Genomic DNA, 21,689 nt, shown 5'->3' with positions numbered 1-21,689 from the left:
CTCTATAATTATAACAGTATTATCGAGATTACTCTCTATAATTATAACAGTATTATCCAGACTACTCTCTATAATTATAACAGTATTATCGAGACCACTCTCTATTATTATAACAGTATTATCGAGACTACTCTCTATAATTGTAACAGTATTATCGAGACTACTCTCTATAATTATAACAGTATTATCGAGACTATTCTATAATTATTACAGCATTATCGAGACTACTCTCTATAATTATAACAGTATTATCGAGACCACTCTCTATAATTATAACAGTATTATCGAGACTACTCTATAATTATAACAGTATTATCGAGACTACTCTCTATAATTATAGCAGTATTATCGAGACTACTCTCTATAATTATAACAATATTATCGAGACTACTCTCTATAATTATAACAGTATTATCGATACTATAATTAGTAAACACTTACAGTATATTGATAAGTTTTATATACCTGAAAAATATCAACCTCCGACTTCGTCTTCGGCGGTATTATTTCTCATGATCATTTAACAATGTGTTGACAGAAAGTAAGAGGCTATCATATGTTTTCTATTATATCTATTTAGAGTATATAAGAGGCTATAGTATTCTTTATCAGATTTTGAGTAAGAGGCTAAGTATTTTCATCCTACAGGTATCTATTTAGAGGAAGTAAGAGGCCATAATATGTTTGATTTCATTTAGAGTAATTAAGACGTTATACTATTTTGATCATATTTTGAGGAAGAGGCTATAGTACAATGTATTTTCATTATACATGTATCTATTTAGAGTAACTAAGAGGCTATATTATCATATTATACAGATATTTAGATAAAAAAGAATCGTCCAATAAATGCGAATAACTCATACAACATGTAATACTTCTATATGAAATACTTGTAAATATTTCATCAACTCTACATACAATGAAAACACTAAACGTTTCGCATTAAAATAAATTCTGTACACTCGTATTCATCAATGGTAGTCAGTATCTGCCATTGTTTCAGATTGATTGTTTCAGATGCAAGAAATTAAAATACCAAGAGCAAATAGTTCAGAATTGATATTTAGAAGCACAGTCTTTTTTAATTTGTATATTTAATTATTTTGCAATGCTTGTCAATATCACTTTTAAGGGGATAATCATATGACGCTATTTCAGCCAGGTAAATTCTAATCAAGGCATTTATATATATACTTTAATCGAAATGGTTATGTTACTTACGTTAGCGTAGTACATCCCGTTTTTTTTCAGATTGATTGTTTCAGATGCAAGAAATTAAAATACCAAGAGCAAATAGTTCAGAATTGATATTTAGAAGCACAGACTTTTTTAATTTGTATATTTAATTATTTTGCAATGCTTGTCAATATCACTTTTAAGGGGATAATCATATGACGCTATTTCAGCCAGGTAAATTCTAATCAAGACATTTATATATATACTTTAATCGAAATGGTTATGTTACTTACGTTAGCGTAGTACATCCCGTTTTTTTTCTCATCGATTGAGGCGCCGCTTCCAACCCAGACATAGCATGTTGAATTCACGTGAAGCAGAAAAACATCCTACAACAGGTAAAATATATTTTGATTTATATCCCGTATATCAATTCATAATACAAACAAAAGGCCCATGGGCCTAAACGGTCTAACAAACACTTACATCAGGGACAAACCCCTCAACTTACCACAAATTGTTTGTTTGCAGACAGTTATGTTCAAGATCAAATCTGGTTTTCATCCATTTTGGTTTAGAGGAGAATAGCATCTTAAAGCAAATTTTCAGTAAAGTTCCAAATTTGTGGCCACGCCCCTTTGTCCCCATTGGCCAGACCAGCCTCATTTATATAAAAATAAATTTTACTTTTAAGATGCTTTAAAATAAACAAAACCAAATTTGATCTGAAACATAACTGGTTGTGTATAGACAATTTATGGTAATGATGCTTGATTGAGGAGTGTGTCAGTAAATGTTTGTCAGATGACCGTAAAAGGCCCAGGGACCTCCTGTTTTATAAATCAATCTAGTGCTACATTTAATGGAATCTCTGCACCTGGAATATGCAATGACAACATTGAAGGCACACGACTAACTATTTGATTATTGACAGGAAAATAAACCTGACCAATCGTCAATTCATCACGACGACTTAGCTCGAGACTTTGTTTTATCCACAAGATGGCGATAACTAAGCCATGGGTTTTCTCATGAAATGTTCCGCATTCAGCGTATGAAATAAATGTATTTCAGGGGTATCGAGGCGCAAAGACCCAAAGTAAACGTAAAATCCGAAGTGTGAGGAGCTGGGAGCAAAAGGGTACATAAACCCAGGGGTGTGGAGACGAAGGAAGAGAGCCAAAATAAACGTAACCCCTGGAGTATGGAGGCGAAGGGAGACAAAATAAACCTAACCCCTGGAGTATGGAGACCAAGGGAGACAAAATAAACGTAACCCCTGGAGGGTTCATTGTGGTGCTCCAGTTACTAAAACATTATTCTTATTGTATTTTATTGTATTTCCAGTACTTCTTATATATATTATGTGATTGTATTTGTAATTTTTTGTGTTTTGATAAAGGGGCGGATTGCCTCGAAAATTTAACAAACCTTATTGTTTACACTGTTTGAATTACTTCTTTGCCCCATATAATCATAACAAGTAATTTGTATCCTCCATACATTTATGTGAGGATCCAGTGTTATCTGGATTATACTGTTCATATTACTTCTTTGACCCTTATCTATAAACTACACACACATACTAACAGTATATCTCTATAAACTACACACATATATATACTTACATTAGAGTCGAAGTCATCCATTGATATGTCCCCGGTTTTGACATTCTCTATTCCAAGTGAACCATCGGCATCTGTGACCCTGTGAATCAGATTTCGTGATAAAACAGTCCACATACATCTGTAGCATCGTACCGTCTTGTTCTGACCGTTATACAATAATGTTTTCCGACGTTTTTTCTGGTATTTGATTTATTCCCCTAATTATTTTTTTTTACCTTATATGTTTTGATAGAAATTTACAAACATTGTAGAGTTTTCACGTGATTTAGATATACATGTATGTTAATTACACTGTATCATATATTTAAAGTCTCGCGACATATTACATAAATTAGATAAAATTGAGAATAGTCATTTAATATACCAGAATTCAAATGTATTCAATCATACGACCCCATACGATATCATAGGATAAACGGATATTTTGAACACAGCAGTTAAGCTATAGAACTGAACCTTAACATTTTTATTAAGAAAAAAAATGACAAATACCTCATTGCTATTTCTTAAATATGACATGTTCGGGACAGCTGAATAATGTTGGAAACTTCGTGTATAAATGTTTTATGTAACAACGATCCCTTATTATTTTGTGTATATTTGTATTGAAACTTTCAAATCTTTTAGTGTAAGGAATATTATAAAGTTTTGAAAAATCATGCTGACTTGGACAGGACCGGTGTTTCGATTGGACTCATATCAACATCTTCCGAACCCTCTTCCTCTTCGTCTTCATCTCTGAGGCTATTACAACATCTTTCCTGAAAACCAAACACGCTTGTCATTTCATGACGACAATTTAACAGATGTATTTTTTTATATTTATGTGAATAAACAAGAGACCCAGAGGGCCTGTATCGCTCACCTATGCTTGATTTGACCAAACGTCAAAATAATATTCATGTTCAATTTCTTAATACCACGTAATGTCACGTAACAAACATAGATATATACTAACGTAACGTGACGTCACAAACATAGATATATACTAACGTAATGTCACGTTACAAACATAGATATATACTAACATAACGTGACGTCACAAATATATATTATACTAACGTTATGTGACGTCACAAACATAGATATATATTAACGTAATGTCACGTCACAAATATAGATATATACCGACGTAATGTCACGTCACAAACAGATATATACTGACGTAATGTCACTTTACACACATAGATATATACTAACATAACGTGACGTCACAAATATATATTATACTCACGTTATGTGACGTCACAAACATAGATATATACTAACGTAATGTCACGTCACAGACATAGATATATAGTAACGTAATGTCACGTCACAAACATAGATATATACCAACGTAATGTCACGTCACAAACAGATATATACTAATGTAATGTGACGTCACAAACATAGATATATACTAATGTAATGTCACGTTACAAACATAGATATATACATTTTGTACTGACTATATAATATTCATGTTCAATTTCTTAATACCACGTAATGTCACGTAACAAACATAGATATATACTAACGTAATGTCACGTTACAAACATAGATATATACTAACATAACGTGACGTCACAAATACATATTATACTAACGTAATGTGACGTCACAAAATAGATATATATTAACGTAATGTCACGTCACAAATATAGATATATATACTAATGTAATGTCACGTCACAAACATAGATATATACCAACGTAATGTCACGTCACAAACATAGATATATACTAACATAACGTGACGTCACAAATATATATTATACTAACGTAATGTGACGTCACAAACATATATATATACTAACGTAATGTCACGTCACAAATATAGATATATACTAACATAACGTGACGTCACAAATATATATTATATTAACGTAATGTCACGTCACAAATATAGATATATACTAACGTAATGTCACGTCACAAACATAGATATATACTAACATAACGTGACGTCACAAATATATATTATACTAACGTAATGTGACGTCACAAAATAGATATATACTAACGTAATGTCACATCACAAACACAGATATATATACTAATGTAATGTGACGTCACAAACATATATATATACTAACGTAATGTCACGTCACAGACATAGATATATACTAACGTAATGTGACGTCACAAATATAGATAAATACTGACGTAATGTCATGTTACAGACATAGATATATACTAACGTAGTGTCAGGTTACAAACAGAGATATATACTAACGTAATGTCACGTCACAAACAGAGATATTATACATAAAATGTACTAACACAAGAGTTACGAAGGGTGTCCCAAGGGTGTAGCATGGAAAACTTAACGAGTTCCCATGCCATTTGCCCACCATACATCTTGCTGCCATATCGACTATAACAATATTAAAACCACTGTTCATTGCTTAAATATTTACATTTGCTCCGCATTTCCCAATTGACAAAATACCGAGAGGCACTTGCCACCATACGCCTATAACACCCAGTGCCTCAGGTTATAACACCCAGTGGGTCATGTGATATTAAAAAAGGCGGGATTTTTGTGTTGCCATATCGACAATAACAATATTAAAACCACTGTTCATTGCTTAAATAACATACGCCATAACGATAAGCTATGCTTACGTAGTCTCGGTCTCCTTCATCAGCAACAATTTTTTCGCTTTTCGGACGCCGTTCTACAAATTTAGACATCACATCCATGGCCTGCAAAAAACAATGTTACGTATAACACTGTTTTTATTTTAACAATAATTGGACATTCTTTACTTTGAAACATTTTCATTTTTGATCTAAATGTTACTAGTGGAATTACCTTCTATTTACTTCAATGCAAATTTCCATTGACAATTGAGTTAAAGGGTTTTAAAACATTTTTGTTTTAAGATACCTTATAAACCTTTTCTGTTAGCTGTGTGTCTGTAACACAAACAAAACGAGGTCTTACCTTTGATTTTTCCCTGAGGTTAGCTCCCGCGCCATTCAGCTGTACCAGCTGAGAACCACTGTCAAATATGAAAATGTCGTCTGATGTTATGGAGTTCTTGCAGAATTTGACCTGTAATAAACGTTACAATTATTTCTGTCCTAATCAAATGGGTTTTTTTTGTATCCACACTGCCACACTCAGAAATGTTCCTGTATCTTAATTCTCCCAATCAGAACGGCGCATGTAACTACACTATCCCGATCAGAACGATTCCAATATCTATACTGCTCCTGTCAAAACAATTCCAGTTTCTACAGTGTCCCAATCAGAATCGTTGTTGTCTTTACAGTGTCACAATCAGAACCTTTCCTGTCTCTACAGTGTCCTAATCAGAACCGTTCCTGTCTCTACAGTGTCCCAATCAGATCCGTTCCTGTCTCTACAGTGTCCCAATCAAATCCGTTCCTGTCTCTACAGTGTCCTAATCAGGACTACTTATATTTGTTGCCTGTGTTTTTACATTCATGTGTATTCTAGTTTACGTTTGTATAAACATTTAGAAATCAAATACATATACATATAAACAAAGAACATTTCCTCGTGTTTGCTACTATTGCGACAAAGACGTTACCATTAACGGTTTTAAATTGATGTTTAAGATTTATAAGCAAACCGTGTTACATTTCCGGCAAAGATTATGATCGACTGCATATGAGTAGGCCCTAGTATGTGTATTTTATATTTTGTATGTATCGTTCAGCTTTATCCAGCTGGACCTTTATATTTTGTATGCTCCGTTCAGTTCAATCCAGATCGCATTTATATTTTGTATGTACCGTACAGTTTTATCCAGCTCTGCCTCTATATTTTGTATGTATCGTTGAGTTTTATCCAGCTCTGCCTCTATATTTTGTATGTACCGTACAGTTTTATCCAGCTCTGCCTCTATATTTTGTATGTACCGTTGAGTTTTATCCAGCTCCGCCTCTATATTTTGTATGTACCGTACAGTTTGATCCAGCTCTGCCTCTATATTTTGTATGTACCGTTGAGTTTTATCCAGCTCTGCCTTTATACTTTGTATGTACCGTACAGTTTTATCCAGCTCTGCCTCTATATTTTGTATGTACCGTACAGTTTTATCCAGCTCTGCCTCTATATTTTGTATGTACCGTACAGTTTTATCCAGCTCTGCCTCTATATTTTGTATGTACCGTACAGTTTTATCCGGCTCTGCCTCTATGTACCGTACAGTTTTATCCAGCTCTGCCTCTATATTTTGTATGTACCGTACAGTTTTATCCAGCTCTGCCTCTATATTTTGTATGTACCGTTGAGTTTTATCCAGCTCTGCCTCTATATTTTGTATGTACCGTACAGTTTTATCCAGCTCTGCCTCTATATTTTGTATGTACCGTTGAGTTTTATCCAGCTCTGCCTCTATATTTTGTATGTACCGTACAGTTTTATCCAGCTCTGCCTCTATATTTGTATGTACCGTACAGTTTTATCCAGCTCTGCCTCTATATTTTGTATGTACCGTACAGTTTTATCCAGCTCTGCCTCTATATTTTGTATGTACCGTACAGTTTTATCCAGCTCTGCCTCTATATTTTGTATGTACCGTACAGTTTTATCCAGCTCTGCCTCTATATTTTGTATGTACCGTACAGTTTTATCCGGCTCTGCCTCTATATTTTGTATGTACCGTACAGTTTTATCCGGCTCTGCCTCTATATTTTGTATGTACCGTACAGTTTTATCCGGCTCTGCCTCTATGTACCGTACAGTTTTATCCGGCTCTGCCTCTATGTACCGTACGCCTCTATATTTTGTATGTACCGTTGAGTTGTATCCAGCTCTGCCTCTATATTTTGTATGTACCGTACAGTTTTATCCAGCTCTGCCTCTATATTTTGTATGTGCCGTACAGTTTTATCCAGCTCTGCCTCTATATTTTGTATGTACCGTTGAGTTTTATCCGGCTCTGCCTCTATATTTTGTATGTACCGTTGAGTTTTATCCAGCTCTGCCTTTATATTTCTTATGTACCGTACAGTTTTATCCAGCTCTGCCTCTATATTTTGTATGTACCGTTGAGCTTTATCTAGCTCTGCCTCTTATTTTGTATGTACCGTACAGTTTTATCCAGCTCTGCCTCTATATTTTGTATGTACCGTTGAGTTTTATCCAGCTCTGCCTCTATATTTTGTATGTACCGTACAGTTTTATCCAGCTCTGCCTCTATATTTTGTATGTACCGTACAGTTTTATCCAGCTCTGCCTCTATATTTTGTATGTACCGTACAGTTTTATCCAGCTCTGCCTCTATATTTTGTATGTACCGTTGAGTTTTATCCAGCTCTGCCTCTATATTTTGTATGTACCGTACAGTTTTATCCAGCTCTGCCTCTATATTTTGTATGTACCGTACAGTTGTATCCAGCTCTGCCTCTATATTTTGTATGTACCGTTGAGTTTTATCCAGCTCTGCCTCTATATTTTGTATGTACCGTTGAGTTTTATCCAGCTCTGCCTCTATATTTTGTATGTACCGTTGAGTTTTATCCAGCTCTGCTTCTATATTTTGTATGTACCGTTGAGTTTTATCCAGCTCTGCCTCTATATTTTGTATGTACCGTAGAGTTTTATCCAGCTCTGCCTCTATATTTTGTATGTACCGTACAGTTTTATCCAGCTCTGCCTCTATATTTTGTATGTACCGTACAGTTTTATCCAGCTCCGACTTTATATTTTGTATGAACATTGGGAGGAACAGAATGTTTAACTTTACTGACTGATATATGTTAGAGCTGGCGTTTTGTAGGGAGGAACAGAATGTTTTACGTTATTTGTTGATGTTCACCATTCATTCAAATATAAGAAACAACGACGCCTACCTCAAATGCTACGGTGCTGCGATCTTTGCATTGGATGCAGAACAGACGCGGTTTGTACTCTATAGGTTCCACGTGTCTGAAGCCGGAAGCGTATCCACCGGACATTACTCTGGAAGGACAATTAGGTATATATAGTGAATTACGCATTAAGATGGGTTAAAAACGACATTTTTCAGTGACAAATGGATTTAGTATAGTTGTACTTGATGGAGATATGTATTAAATCAAGAAAAAATGGCTTATTAAATCGAGAATAAATAACCTATTCAACGTTTATTTATGATGTCCACTCGATGACGTATTCCTATCTGTTACGAGCAAATTTTGCGTTGTTCGTTTTAATATTGATTCCATTTCTTTTTTTTTTTAAATTCCTAATGGACTTGCCGTGGTATGGAAATAAGATTAAAAGACAGAAGACAAGTTGCCCATGGGCCATAACGGTCACCTGAGGTAGAATATATTTCCGTCAGTTTGGCCCATTTTCACTCCATCTGTCTGCCCCGCAGGGTTAGTCAGAGCCAATATGTGTATACCATTAAACTGTCTTCTAATTGAAGCCCAAAAATGTTATTTCTCTGAAATATAGTAAAACTTACCCCCTTCAAAAGATTTTCTGAAACGTCGGTCAATTTGTCCCATTTTTGCCCCACCCATCAGCCCCTGGGGGTCAGACAGTGCCAAAAATGTTCATAACATTTAACTACCATCTGAGGCTGGTGATTCTTACCAAGTTTGAATCATTTCCAATGGAAATCCGACAAATGATCCTCAAAAATGTGATCACTCTACATAAACTAAGTTAACCCTATCCCCTCACCAGGAGAAAAAGGGAAACCCTGGTGTCATAACAGTCGCTATTGTGACAAACATCTTAGGGCCCTTCCATTTATGGAGTATTTGATTCTACCTTATTTCGGTCTTGAGAAGAAGACCTTTGAATTTTAGTCAATTTGAACCACTTTTTGACCTCCCCGGATCCTTTTGGTTGTAGACCATATAATTCATTGTTTTGTTTGACCTTCGCCACGGAAGGTTTCTTCAACATTCCATTGAAATTGGTTAGGATGTTCCTGGAGAGAAGTCATCGGACAAAAGGCGATTAGAAAAGGTAACTTGAGACTCAGGTGACCTAAATCTACTGATGTAAAGCTGTGAGGATTACACGTTTCTCTGCATGACGTCATACTTACACAAAATTAGAAAAGTACGACAAGAACAACTTCGATTCTCCCTTTTGAACCTCACGATGTTGGATTGCCCTATCGTCGAGAAATGTATCCAACTCGACCGTTTTGTAAGCCGCTGTTCCGTATTCATCCTATGAACCAAAATTAAAACATGTAGTTAATTAATGCCTACCATTGAACATAAGAGATATTACCCCTGGGTGGTCGCCTCTTATCTTCATGTGGTGTATACAGGTATGTTATATACTGTATCTAGTTACCCCGGGTGATCGCCTCCTGTGGTGTGTACAGGTATGTTATATACCGTATCTAGTTACCCCCGGGTGATCGCCTCCTGTGGTGTGTACAGGTATGTTATATACCGTATCTAGTTACCCCCGGGTGATCGCCTCCTGTGGTGTATACAGGTATGTTATATACTGTATCTAGTTACCCCCGGGTGATCGCCTCCTGTGGTGTATACAGGTATGTTATATACTGTATCTAGTTACCCCCGGGTGATCGCCTCCTGTGGTGTATACAGGTATGTTATATACTGTATCTAGTTACCCCCGGGTGATCGCCTCCTGTGGTGTATACAGGTATGTTATATACTGTATCTAGTTACCCCCGGGTGATCGCCTCCTGTGGTGTATACAGGTATGTTATATACTGTATCTAGTTACCCCTGGGTGATCGCCTCCTGTGGTGTATACAGGTATGTTATATACATGTATCTAGTTACCCCTGGGTGATCGCCTCCTGTGGTGTATACAGGTATGTTATATACTGTATCTAGTTACCCCTGGGTGATCGCCTCCTGTGGTGTATACAGGTATGTTATATACATGTATCTAGTTACCCCCGGGTGATCGCCTCCTGTGGTGTGTACAGGTATGTTATATACTGTATCTAGTTACCCCCGGGTGATCGCCTCCTGTGGTGTATACAGGTATGTCATATACTGTATCTAGTTACCCCCGGGTGATCGCCTCCTGTGGTGTATACAGGTATGTTATATACTGTATCTAGTTACCCCCGGGTGATCGCCTCCTGTGGTGTATACAGGTATGTTATATACTGTATCTAGTTACCCCTGGGTGATCGCCTCCTGTGGTGTATACAGGTATGTTATATACATGTATCTAGTTACCCCCGGGTGATCGCCTCCTGTGGTGTGTACAGGTATGTTATATACTGTATCTAGTTACCCCCGGGTGATCGCCTCCTGTGGTGTATACAGGTATTTTATATACTGTATCTAGTTACCCCTGGGTGATCGCCTCCTGTGGTGTATACAGGTATGTCATATACTGTATCTAGTTACCCCCGGGTGATCGCCTCCTGTGGTGTATACAGGTATGTTATATACTGTATCTAGTTACCCCCGGGTGATCGCCTCCTGTGGTGTATACAGGTATGTTATATACTGTATCTAGTTACCCCCGGGTGATCGCCTCCTGTGGTGTATACAGGTATTTTATATACTGTATCTAGTTACCCCCGGGTGATCGCCTCCTGTGGTGTATACAGGTATTTTATATACTGTATCTAGTAACCCCGGTGATCGCCTCCTGTGGTGTGTACAGGTATGTTATATACTGTATCTAGTTACCCCCGGGTGATCGCCTCCTGTGGTGTGTACAGGTATGTTATATACTGTATCTAGTTACCCCCGGGTGATCGCCTCCTGTGGTGTATACAGGTATGTTATATACCGTATCTAGTTACCCCCTGGTGATCGCCTCCTGTGGTGTGTACAGGTATGTTATATACTGTATCTAGTTACCCCCGGGTGATCGCCTCCTGTGGTGTGTACAGGTATGTTATATACTGTATCTAGTTACCCCTGGGTGATCGCCTCCTGTGGTGTATACAGGTATGTTATATACATGTATCTAGTTACCCCTGGGTGATCGCCTCCTGTGGTGTATACAGGTATGTTATATACTGTATCTAGTTACCCCCGGGTGATCGCCTCCTGTGGTGTATACAGGTATGTTATATACTGTATCTAGTTACCCCTGGGTGATCGCCTCCTGTGGTGTGTACAGGTATGTTATATACTGTATCTAGTTACCCCTGGGTGATCGCCTCCTGTGGTGTGTACAGGTATGTTATATACTGTATCTAGTTACCCCTTGGTGATCGCCTCCTGTGGTGTATACAGGTATGTTATATACTGTATCTAGTTACCCCCGGGTGATCGCCTCCTGTGGTGTATACAGGTATGTTATATACTGTATCTAGTTACCCCTGGGTGATCGCCTCCTGTGGTGTATACAGGTATGTTATATACATGTATCTAGTTACCCCCGGGTGATCGCCTCCTGTGGTGTGTACAGGTATGTTATATACTGTATCTAGTTACCCCCGGGTGATCGCCTCCTGTGGTGTATACAGGTATGTTATATACATGTATCTAGTTACCCCCGGGTGATCGCCTCATGTGGTGTATACAGGTATGTTATATACTGTATCTAGTTACCCCCGGGTGATCGCCTCCTGTGGTGTATACAGGTATGTTATATACTGTATCTAGTTACCCCCGGGTGATTGCCTCCTGTGGTGTATACAGGTATGTTATATACATGTATCTAGTTACCCCCGGGTGATCGCCTCCTGTGGTGTATACAGGTATTTTATATACTGTATCTAGTTACCCCTGGGTGATCGCCTCCTGTGGTGTATACAGGTATGTTATATACTGTATCTAGTTACCCCTGGGTGATCGCCTCCTGTGGTGTATACAGGTATGTTATATACTGTATCTAGTTACCCCCGGGTGATCGCCTCCTGTGGTGTATACAGGTATGTTATATACATGTATCTAGTTACCCCCGGGTGATCGCCTCCTGTGGTGTATACAGGTATGTTATATACATGTATCTAGTTACCCCCGGGTGATCGCCTCCTGTGGTGTATACAGGTATTTTATATACTGTATCTAGTTACCCCTGGGTGATCGCCTCCTGTGGTGTATACAGGTATGTTATATACTGTATCTAGTTACCCCCGGGTGATCGCCTCCTGTGGTGTATACAGGTATGTTATATACCGTATCTAGTTACCCCCGGGTGATCGCCTCCTGTGGTGTATACAGGTATGTTATATACCGTATCTAGTTACCCCTGGGTGATCGCCTCCTGTGGTGTGTACAGGTATGTTATATACTGTATCTAGTTACCCCCGGGTGATCGCCTCCTGTGGTGTATACAGGTATGTTATATACATGTATCTAGTTACCCCCGGGTGATCGCCTCATGTGGTGTATACAGGTATGTTATATACTGTATCTAGTTACCCCCGGGTGATCGCCTCCTGTGGTGTATACAGGTATGTTATATACTGTATCTAGTTACCCCCGGGTGATCGCCTCCTGTGGTGTATACAGGTATGTTATATACATGTATCTAGTTACCCCCGGGTGATCGCCTCCTGTGGTGTATACAGGTATGTTATATACTGTATCTAGTTACCCCCGGGTGATCGCCTCCTGTGGTGTATACAGGTATGTTATATACATGTATCTAGTTACCCCTGGGTGATCGCCTCCTGTGGTGTATACAGGTATGTTATATACTGTATCTAGTTACCCCTGGGTGATCGCCTCCTGTGGTGTATACAGGTATGTTATATACTGTATCTAGTTACCCCCGGGTGATCGCCTCCTGTGGTGTATACAGGTATGTTATATACTGTATCTAGTTACCCCCGGGTGATCGCCTCCTGTGGTGTATACAGGTATGTTATATACATGTATCTAGTTACCCCCGGGTGATCGCCTCCTGTGGTGTATACAGGTATGTTATATACATGTATCTAGTTACCCCCGGGTGATCGCCTCCTGTGGTGTATACAGGTATTTTATATACTGTATCTAGTTACCCCCGGGTGATCGCCTCCTGTGGTGTATACAGGTATGTTATATACTGTATCTAGTTACCCCCGGGTGATCGCCTCCTGTGGTGTATACAGGTATGTTATATACCGTATCTAGTTACCCCCGGGTGATCGCCTCCTGTGGTGTATACAGGTATGTTATATACCGTATCTAGTTACCCCTGGGTGATCGCCTCCTGTGGTGTGTACAGGTATGTTATATACCGTATCTAGTTACCCCTGGGTGATCGCCTCCTGTGGTGTATACAGGTATGTTATATACTGTATCTAGTTACCCCTGGGTGATCGCCTCCTGTGGTGTATACAGGTATGTTATATACATGTATCTAGTTACCCCTGGGTGATCGCCTCCTGTGGTGTATACAGGTATGTTATATACTGTATCTAGTTACCCCTGGGTGATCGCCTCCTGTGGTGTATACAGGTATGTTATATACTGTATCTAGTTACCCCTGGGTGATCGCCTCCTGTGGTGTATACAGGTATGTTATATACTGTATCTAGTTACCCCGGGTGATCGCCTCCTGTGGTGTATACAGGTATGTTATATACCGTATCTAGTTACCCCCGGGTGATCGCCTCCTGTGGTGTATACAGGTATGTTATATACCGTATCTAGTTACCCCTCGGGTGATCGCCTCCTGTGGTGTATACAGGTATGTTATATACTGTATCTAGTTACCCCCGGGTGATCGCCTCCTGTGGTGTGTACAGGTATGTTATATACTGTATCTAGTTACCCCCGGGTGATCGCCTCCTGTGGTGTATACAGGTATGTTATATACATGTATCTAGTTACCCCTGGGTGATCGCCTCCTGTGGTGTATACAGGTATGTTATATACCGTATCTAGTTACCCCCGGGTGATCGCCTCCTGTGGTGTATACAGGTATGTTATATACTGTATCTAGTTACCCCTGGGTGATCGCCTCCTGTGGTATGTACAGGTATGTTATATACTGTATCTATATAATTTACATATTCAGGTGTTGACCTTAAACGATAACTGATAAGAATGTATTATCAAACTTGAAACTATATCTATTAAACGGTATCAACTTACTTTATCCATACAATAATAATCAGTTTGCTCAAACAATTGCCAACACCTCCTTAATTAAGATTGTGACTTGATTTGGAATTCATCTATTCACCTTGTTGTTAGATTTCACATTTTACGTAGATCTATATTTATAACCGACTGTGATAAGCTACACCAATAATCACGTGTAATTCCATGTAGATTGAAAGCGAAAATTGCGAAAATTATATATCATTTTGAAGCCAGATCTTGAAATTTGTATAAGTTTAAATTTTAATTTGAAACGAAAAACAAGATTTTTTTCGACAACCAAAAACAACCGGCTAAATGGTATCCTTATTAGATGGCTACAGTAACAGTTCGAGAGTGAACCCATGAGTATTTGTTGTCTACATAACACGGATGTAATCGAGACAAAAGGACTTTCTGTCACTGTTCCAAAGCGTCTGGTGCAGACCAGATAGAGTCTATGGTGGATTTGAGTGTTTGGTAAGTATATATAGAAACGAATTATTAGCCCCAACTCCTACTATATCAACTCGTATAGTAGGAGTAGGGGTTAGGATTCTATAAACAATAACCCGATCCAGACACCTGTGATTTGAGTGAGATTAAATACTTCGATCCAACACGTCTCACGCCGGCTCTAGTTGTGAGAGATCAGAATTGTACAGCGGGCCAAACTAGCTCAGTGTGTTAGAGCGTCGATCACGTAACCTTAGGTAAGGTCCGAGGTACGTGGTTCGAAACTCCCTTCCCGTGTCAGTTTGTGTTTCTCATGAAGCTGAGAAACGGGCCGGTCTCTGCTGTTGTGGTTTGTCATTTGGCAAGACACTGTACCCTAATTGCTCTGGATGACATGCCACGGGCCTCCCGTATGTTTTTGAGTGAGATGTCACCAACTACAACAAGGAGACCCCCAAAATAAAACACTCTTGCTGTTCACGGGGCGATAAATTCAGCAGACAAACAATTCTACTCCTAAAGAATAGTTACCTGTGTGCTGTCCTCCCCGATCCAGAAGTGGACGTCGTACAACAGCTCTTCCGTGTCGGGTTTTTGGTAAGTCTATAATCAAAGAATGTTATAACAACATGTGTTAGTAAATCGTAAGAATGATGATTTATCAATGAATGAATGAACCAATATGTTTCATGGTAAAATGATTATAAGAAATTGTTATTACATCCTTTAGATATAGAGGATATTGAAAGGTTTCCCGTTTAATATAACATATTTCACGAGTATGACAGAATATCGATATTTTCACGAGTGAAAAATATCGAAATATTCTGTCATACGAGTGAAATATATGTTGTTGTTTTTTTTATGGAGGCGTTTACGCCTGCCATATTACAATCACCTACGAGTTGTGACGTCACAATCTCTTACTTTCATTTTCGTTATATTTCCTTTCACAGTTCATTTTGTAGTTTCTTTCGGTTCATATATGATGTAGTTGAACTATATATACATTTATGAAAACTATCAAGACTACAAATAAAGTGCTATTACATGAAAAAAGGTATATTCAGTATAAATTTCTCTTCGGCGGAAGCCCGGAATTTGAGACCTCTGGTGGTACTTTCTGTAACTAGGGGTAATGATTCGCTTATAATTAGTTCCAAGTATGAGGCACGTCATTGTAGTCCGTCATTCAAAGTAGATGTGCACAGAAATGTATTAACTATGCTGATAATGTTTTGAACATTTCAGGAACTATTTTGAATAAACAATAAGAATAATGTCTTGTAAATATCTACACCTGCATCGATTTTTGCAAATCTATATTGAAAATACTGTTTGAAGGGAGATAACTGCGAGATTCTGACGTTACCTTACAGAGGACACTTGTTTAACTACTAGAAATAAAGATGGCATAACAACCAAGCGCAAACAAATTCCCGATTTTCATAATACCCTCCAGGTTTTGGCTAACAACCTTTCTTTTGTTTACAACTTGGTAGTTTGTTCACGAGATTTTATGAGATTTAGTCCGATATTTAGCGATCACGTGTTCCGTCTGTTTACGTGAGCGAGCACTCTGTCAAAATGGAGGCACGTGGACACGGGCTTCACACGAAGCATCAAAATGATGTTTGTCGCTAGAAATTAATATATATCAACATAAATTAAAGGCAAGTTACTTACAAAGTTTAAATATGTTTTTTGACTCACTGAAATAAGTGTTTGTTTATTTAGGACGAAACTGTTTACGATAAGTTGTTCAAGCCTGGCCAGACCACAAAATCACTTTTTGCGATTATAGTCCGAATTTTCTGACGATCTTGCTATATACTATATGCAGACTTTAATCAGCTTTAAGGTGATATCAACCCCAGAACCCTTCGGATTACTGCGATAACTGATCGAAGTCCCTGTGTTTCTAATCCATGAATCGGTAGACCTACGTCTGTACGTGATGGCGTGATGGAATTCGATCGCTTATTTTTTAAAATTAAGAAAACTGGCACATATCTGTCGTGGTGGTCATTTGTGCTGTACCTTCCCCGACAGAGACAATATACAGAATCTGGATTTTTGTGATAAGGTTTACGTACTGCAGTAGCTACTCGCACTCGTAATATATATGAAAATGCTAAATTATTATTGAACCAGCTTGTCTTATTTATATATTATTCAGCTCACGATTCAACCTTTTCAAATGTTTTCAAGTAATATATATATACATTTGTATGCACCAAGCTGTGAAATGTTTGCATTACATAGAATATTTAAACAATACAAGGTAGTTGTAGATTAACAAAATGTATACCAATTGCATTTTAACCTATTAGTACAACTTTTTGTTGTTTTCATGTAATATAACTTTTTGTTGTTTTCATGTAAAATGATAAATACCTGTATATCTATTGGCAATCGATATCAAATCCATATAATATAAGACTTTCTCAAATATCAATATTCCTCATAGCTTTCAAAATAAATCTATATTTGCTTTTGAAATTTAATTAAAAATGTTTGATTTTCATGTCGCGAACATATCCCTTAAAATAATCATCAATCTCCGTATTGGTCTCCAGAAAGTGTGAAAATAAATGAAACTTTTTTGTCAATAATTCTATTTATTATGAATTCATGTATAACCATTTAGGTTTTTTCCAATGTTGACCTTTAAAACTATATATATATACAAGCAACAATCTGTGGGATGTCAAATATGGAAGGCTATAGCTGTTTCAGGATAAATTGCCAAAAATGCTTATAAGTACTGTTTCTTATCACTGATCACATATATTGGGTTTTCGACTATTATGTGTTATTGCTACTTAAGTGTGAATTTTTTCGGCTTAAGTGATAATGTATTTCTTTGTAACAGACATCGCGAGAGTTTAATTCTCGTACATATAATATTGACTCCTACAAAAAGAAGTTGAGTGATCATGAGTGGTTGACCTACGAGAGGCATTTTATCAAATCTCATATTGACCATACTAATTGCTCATGATCATATTTCATCCGGCCTAGTAAACTCTAGAAAAACATCTTAATTTATGAAAGTAGCTAACTCATTTAATGTATGTGTAAAAATTAAGTATATATATATATCGTACAAAACATCAAACTTCTAATATGGTACATATGAAACATACATTTAGGCTGAATGCCTGATAATATAATACAATTTGTACAGAGTTTACAATCTTTTGACATTCAGCTCATAATATACACTATTATAATTTGATCTGTCATCATGCGTCTCTTCTTCTTAAGACCAAGATATCGCAGAATGGTGTACAAAAATTCTTAAGCTATTTTATCAAAATTGTTAATTTCATGGCCCCCTATGTGTCGCATTCTCCCTGGGGAGAGGATACATTTTACTATAGTTTATATAGGAAACTCATCACACATATTTTAGCATAATTTGTTTCATTTTCATTGGAAATTGGTTAGCACGTGGTTAGGGCAAACTTTTCTCAATGACATATTGTCAGAGAATGTCGAGGCCAACGATTTGTTATGGGTTCAAATGTCAAAAATAAAAATCTCAAATTGATTATTTTTTTCATTTCATATGAAAGAACATAGTCCACTGAAACAGAATGTGCATATTTTATTGTCATCAGATAAAAATATGGCAGAAAGAGATGGCACTTGGAAAAGAATCATAAAGCTATTTTCTCCAGCCAAAATTAAAAAATAATCCAAAATTGCAGAATAAAGGTTTCTGCTCTTTTATCTATATACACATGAAGGCTTGATGTTTGGCGCATCGATAACGTATGGCTGGCTACAAATGTTATACTTATATTTGACCTTGACCTTCATTCAAGGTCACGGGGGTCAAATGATGTGCAATGTACATTTGTATCAAGGTCAAATAATCAAATGACGCAGATATGGCACTTTTAAAAAGAAATTCCTACCAAAATGAAAAAATGACCCAAAACTGCACATACACATGAAGGCTGGATATTTGGCAAACAGATACATGTAACATGTGTGACTGGCTACAAATATTGAGTTTATCTCTCTGACATGGACCTTCATTCACATTTTAAAGAACCGGCTCTTATGAAGGTGTGTGCGAAGTTTCAAGGGCAAATTATTTAAAATGATGCAGATATGCCCTTTAAAGAATGTTTTCTTGCCAAAATTAAAAATTATCCATAAATTGCAATTCAAATGTTGGCTCAAAAGGGGTCAATTTGGCTTAATTGACATAAATAACTTCTTCTCTGAAACTAAGCAATCGATATAGCTCATACTTGACTGGTAGCATCATTTTGGGTAGGGATTCAAAATTGTAAAAATGGTGGGGTTGGCCGCTGGGGGGCAGGGTCAAAAGGGGTCAATTGGTTTCTCTGAAACAAAGTTATGGATATAACTCACATTGGTGTGGTAGCAATCCCTATGGGGTTGTACCCAAAGTCAATTTCATTTCATGGATTAATTGCACAATTTGGTATAAAACCTACATTTGTATGGTAGCATGGTTATGGGGTGGGTATTCAAAATTGTACGAATGTTGGGGTTAACCTCCCGGGGGCTGAAGGATGGGACCAAAATAGGTCAATTTCGCTAAATTGACATTTTTAGAATAACAATAAACCAATGTACATGTACCCATATAAAATGCTTATGATATATTGACATAGAAATACCAGCGACAAATAAACTTAAGCATCATTCTTGTTTCATATCTCATAAAACCAGGTGAGCGATACAGGCCCTCTGGGCCTCTTGTTTTATCTGTGAAACCATTCAGATCCCAACTCCATAATCTTGCTGGACACCAAGAGATGAACACAATCCTGATGTAAAAATAGGCCCAGGGTTCTTTCCCCACCCCAAGGGACGTATACAATCATATTGAATTGATATCAAATATGAAAGTTTTCTTCAATATTTTGCATGTAAAACGCTGTATATTTATATACAGTACCTATAGCTACTAGGCTATTATCTACATCTTGGTGGTAAATTAAAAAGCAACAAATCACAAATCACAGTTTATTGTTAATATTGACATTGGATCTATTAAAATAGATGGAATTGATATCTAATTTTGAAATAATTGTCCTTAAAAATGAGGTCTTTGTTGAAAAAAAAGTGTAGTAACTTTTAAAAGCCGTCAATCTAATTTTGATATTATTCTAAGATCAAAATAGAAAGGAATAAACAATTTTGTTTACAAGATATTGAAAGACATTGCACACTTTCAACAAAAAAAAAATAGCAGACACTCCCTGTATTTTCAATACATATCGTGTATTGTTATAACTTATCGAAATGCATATCATATTGTTTCGACATTTCTAATACCCAGGCCTATAAAATATAAGTTTGTTTTAAACACATAAATGCAAATTATGAACTACCTAAGTATAAAAGATGGTTTAAAGTATGAATGTTAATGACATGTTCCTTAAAAAATTAAAATGTTTGACTTCTTAAGTAAAGGTTTGATTGAAATAAGAAATGTTTAACTACTTTTAGAAGTAGGTTTGAAACTTTAAGATGGTTAAAACCATTATGTATATCGGAACAGTCTAAACCATTACATTCATCAGGACTGTGAAAACCATTATGTCCGGTTGGTTTGACACACTTAAGTGGAAATGTTTAGTCATGTTGATATCAGTTTAATTTGTATTCTTGCTTTATTTCAAATATCTCCTTTTACATCTGACTAACGCCTCCTACAGTACTTTCAGTACTTTGATTAATGTTTTTAATTTTGCTTTTAAGTTTATCAAATGCAATAAAGAGAAAATTGAATGGTTTCCCGTCACTCGTATGAAAGAATATTTCGATACTTCGCACTCGTGAAAATATCGATATTCTGTCATACTCGTGACATATATGTTATATTAAACGGGAAACCATTCAATCTCCTCTATATATTTCACTGGCAAAAATGAAATAAATGGATATACTTACGTTCAGCACGATGTACGAATCCCCCTTGTAAAAATCACCGTAGTCTTCTTCATCTACAGGCTCCACTCTGAATTTCTGCACAATTAAAAGATATGGTTACTGTCTGTCACGGGAAATACATTATAGTAAAAACAAACGGAAATTGAAGTCCATTGAAAACAATATTACATTATGTTTAAAATACTCTGCGCTAGCGTTGTGTCATGCTCATTACGGAGGCTGAGATGTGTTTACCGTGATTACTGTATCTATAGATGGTTAACGTAGCTCAACTATTGGACTTTATCATAACTATCCAAACGTAATGTATTGTTTATAAACAATACTTATAGTCGGTTTCCCACATACTGCTACACGTAATATGGAATCCTGTCTCCAGTCTAGACCTTAATGTTATGGTATTACTTGAAAAAAGAAAGTACAGGTGAAAAACCCTTTAACAATTAGATAGCTTTATTTGAATTGCTGATCACTAATTCTGCTGACACAGTGGTGAACATTATAACAATACGTGCAGAACAGTCTAAATGGGATGACAAATATAGC

At 36.9% G+C, this 21,689-nt stretch overlaps 1 protein-coding gene across 3 annotated transcripts in view; it reads right to left on the bottom strand.

Moving 5' to 3' along the window:
- Window positions 1-21,689, bottom strand: part of LOC117331448 (gelsolin-like protein 2) — a 33,790-nt gene that overhangs the window by 5,440 nt on the left and 6,661 nt on the right. For all 3 annotated transcript variants that reach the window (XM_033890163.1, XM_033890165.1, XM_033890164.1), the window contains exons 5-13: window positions 21,144-21,218; window positions 15,732-15,803; window positions 9,815-9,942; window positions 8,622-8,730; window positions 5,740-5,850; window positions 5,418-5,498; window positions 3,474-3,568; window positions 2,808-2,886; window positions 1,473-1,568 (exon numbers count right to left, since the gene is read on the bottom strand). In XM_033890163.1, the coding sequence (XP_033746054.1) occupies window positions 1,473-1,568; window positions 2,808-2,886; window positions 3,474-3,568; window positions 5,418-5,498; window positions 5,740-5,850; window positions 8,622-8,730; window positions 9,815-9,942; window positions 15,732-15,803; window positions 21,144-21,218 (846 nt within the window). The remainder of the gene's footprint in view (window positions 1-1,472; window positions 1,569-2,807; window positions 2,887-3,473; window positions 3,569-5,417; window positions 5,499-5,739; window positions 5,851-8,621; window positions 8,731-9,814; window positions 9,943-15,731; window positions 15,804-21,143; window positions 21,219-21,689) is intronic.

This window comes from Pecten maximus, chromosome 7, assembly GCF_902652985.1.
Source record: "Pecten maximus chromosome 7, xPecMax1.1, whole genome shotgun sequence".
NCBI lineage: Eukaryota > Metazoa > Mollusca > Bivalvia > Pectinida > Pectinidae > Pecten > Pecten maximus.
Note: the sequence above shows the minus strand (reverse complement) of the source record. Positions and strands in the feature narration are given on the sequence as shown.